Below are 2598 nucleotides of genomic sequence, written 5' to 3' on the forward strand. Positions count from 1 at the left end.
TAATTCCTGTAAAGAACTTAAAACGGTAGTGCGTCACATTAATGTAATTGTTAGTTTTTTTTTAATTAAATAAAATTAATATCTCTTTTGTGTTTCGTTAATTACTTTTCATTGACGTCATATATTACAATATATAATTATTTATTTAAATTATTGTTAAATTAATGGAAATTTTTAATGATTAAGAGACTACCTTGAAATGAAAAAAAAACACATTAGTCGATATTATATATTATACACGAAAAATAACACAAAAATGTTTTATTCTATTTTCCGATGTTCTTCTTAATCCAGTCCACGTATGAATATACTCTCGTGAAAACGTCAGGAACGCCCACAGCGCACGGAGCACCCCAAGAGACGATACCCACCTGCTTTTTGTCTTTCACTAGAGGCCCACCCGAGTCTCCCTGCAAAGTTAAAATCAAATGCAATTCGATATTGGAATAAGCTCGGTAAACCAAGCTTTATTTTGCGTCAAGGTTTACCGTATGATACTATGACCAAAGGTTTTCAAAAGAGCTAGAGAAATTAACAACGGAGTCTTATTAATAATTTTTCACTTGGTAAAGGAATATATCGTGAGGTAGCTAGTAGGTTTAGACGTTGGAAATGTACTTTTTTTGAATGAATTCTTATTTCTATCCTTCTATTTTATACTTGTTCAGTTATAACAATGCTTATGATTCCCTGGACAGCTAAGAAAACAAACGTGTCCATACTAAGACGGTTACAAGTCTTTCGGCACTTTTTTACCATCGCATATTGCTTTTGAACATGTAACACACAGAGATCCAGAAAGTTTAGAAAACCTCATTGTGACTGGCAGAGTGGAGGGCACCAGACCTCGAGGCCAATCCTCTCTCCCACCAATAAAGTAACAGCCCTTATAAGGGGCCCAGGCGCAGAGCCTTGCCGAAGACAATCTTGAGAAACTCTTACCCCACAAATTCCTTCTCTAGCTTTATTGAACGTGCACAACTGATTATCTTCAATCGGAAGGTATTCACGAGCTGGTGCCAATTCTTTATTACATTTTTCCTTTGATATCGTTTTTACATCTAACGCTTGCAGGTTGTCTGGGACTGTGTTTTGGTTCTGAAAGTTAGAAAAAATACTTTGTTTGGGAGTGATATTAGCTCGCAGGTCACCGGTTTTATATAGGTATAGTTAAAAGGCATTACTTGCTATTTAGCAATTTTTGTCTAGAATATACTTGAAAATTTAATTTTAAATCTTTAAAAAAATTAAATCTATGATTATAAAAGATTACCATGTGGAAAATCAATACCACGCCTATAATTTATATTCGAAATCAAAGATATTTATTTTTAATATTATTTTATAGTAATTGTATAGAGTATTAATTGCGGATGTCTATGGTCAATTCACAATTGATTATTATTTTTAAATAATTATTATAATTATGCATGAGAATGTAAATAGAACAGTTAGCTAATAAATGCTTATAAAACGATTTTATTTACAAAGTCGAAAGGCGTACTTTTAATTTCAGTCTTTTATAAATTAAAGCAATATATACATACATCAGTGTCACCCCATCCGGTGACAGTGCACACCTCCCCAACACCGATGTCACTGGTAGGCAGTTCGATCGGTTGCACATTATCGCCGAATTTTATGGTGCCTTTCACTTTTAGTAAAGAAATATCGTGTTTTATGGTTTTGGGGTCGTAATCTGGATGATTTTCTATTGTTTCTATATCATAAGAGTCTCCGCCGGTGGACAGTTTAATTGATCCTACAACTGCTGTGAGTATACCAGCTGGAACTCTAAAAATAATACCAAAAAGTTGGCAAAAAGACTAACAGGTGTGCCTGCTGACGATTCCGTCGTTTTAAAAATAAAATTAAAAATAAATAAATCAGTGGCACTACAACGAATTAAGGTCTGGGCCTCAGATTTCTGTATCTGTTTTATGATCATTTGTCAATCTTGTAGGCGAGTAGGTGATTGGCCTCCTGTGCCTGACACACGTCGACTTTTTGGGTCTAAGGCAAGCCGGTTTCCTCAATATGTTTTCCTTCACCGTTTGAGCGAACTTTAAATGCGCATATAGAAAGAAAGTCCATTCGTAGCGTATTCGAAAACATCGTGAGGAATCCGGCTGGCAATAGACCCAAATAGTCGACGGCGTGTGTCAGGCACAGAAGGCTGATAACTTGCCTATTAGATTGACAAATGATAATGAAACAGATGTTTTATACCTATATAGGAAGTCACAATAGCAATAGCCGGGCTAGAAAACGTTATTATCACACTTAAATATACGTACTGGTAAGTACAGTGCGCGGCGCTCAATATCCATTTGTCGTTCAATACAGAACCTCCACAGAAGTGTTTTTTCGGGACACCCTCGATGTAACCCAACCTGATCGATACTTGATGAAGTGCCGACCCTTGGGCAGCGTCGTTTCCGCCAACTATGCGGGCTCCTATATCAGGCTTTGCTTCTCCTACGAAGAAGGGTCACAAAAATTACTAAAGTTTCCTATTAAGCTTTTTTAGTCTACTTTAGACAAAGACATAACATTTAACAGTAACAAAATACACACACAGAAACACACCAAATAACG

The 2598-nt window shown here is 35.9% G+C and overlaps 1 protein-coding gene across 1 annotated transcript in view; it reads right to left on the reverse strand.

Annotated features, from left to right (window-relative positions):
• Positions 1–215: 215 nt before the first annotated feature.
• LOC125063434 (chymotrypsin-2-like) overlaps positions 216–2598 on the reverse strand; it is a 2659-nt gene continuing 276 nt past the window's right edge. The window contains exons 2-5 of the mRNA XM_047669862.1: positions 2298–2478; positions 1548–1794; positions 943–1098; positions 216–410 (exon numbers count right to left, since the gene is read on the reverse strand). Coding sequence (XP_047525818.1) covers positions 267–410; positions 943–1098; positions 1548–1794; positions 2298–2478 — 728 coding nt within the window. The 3' untranslated portion in view covers positions 216–266. The remainder of the gene's footprint in view (positions 411–942; positions 1099–1547; positions 1795–2297; positions 2479–2598) is intronic.

The sequence above is a fragment of the Pieris napi genome, chromosome 3 (assembly GCF_905475465.1).
Source record: "Pieris napi chromosome 3, ilPieNapi1.2, whole genome shotgun sequence".
In the NCBI taxonomy this organism is placed as follows: domain Eukaryota; kingdom Metazoa; phylum Arthropoda; class Insecta; order Lepidoptera; family Pieridae; genus Pieris; species Pieris napi.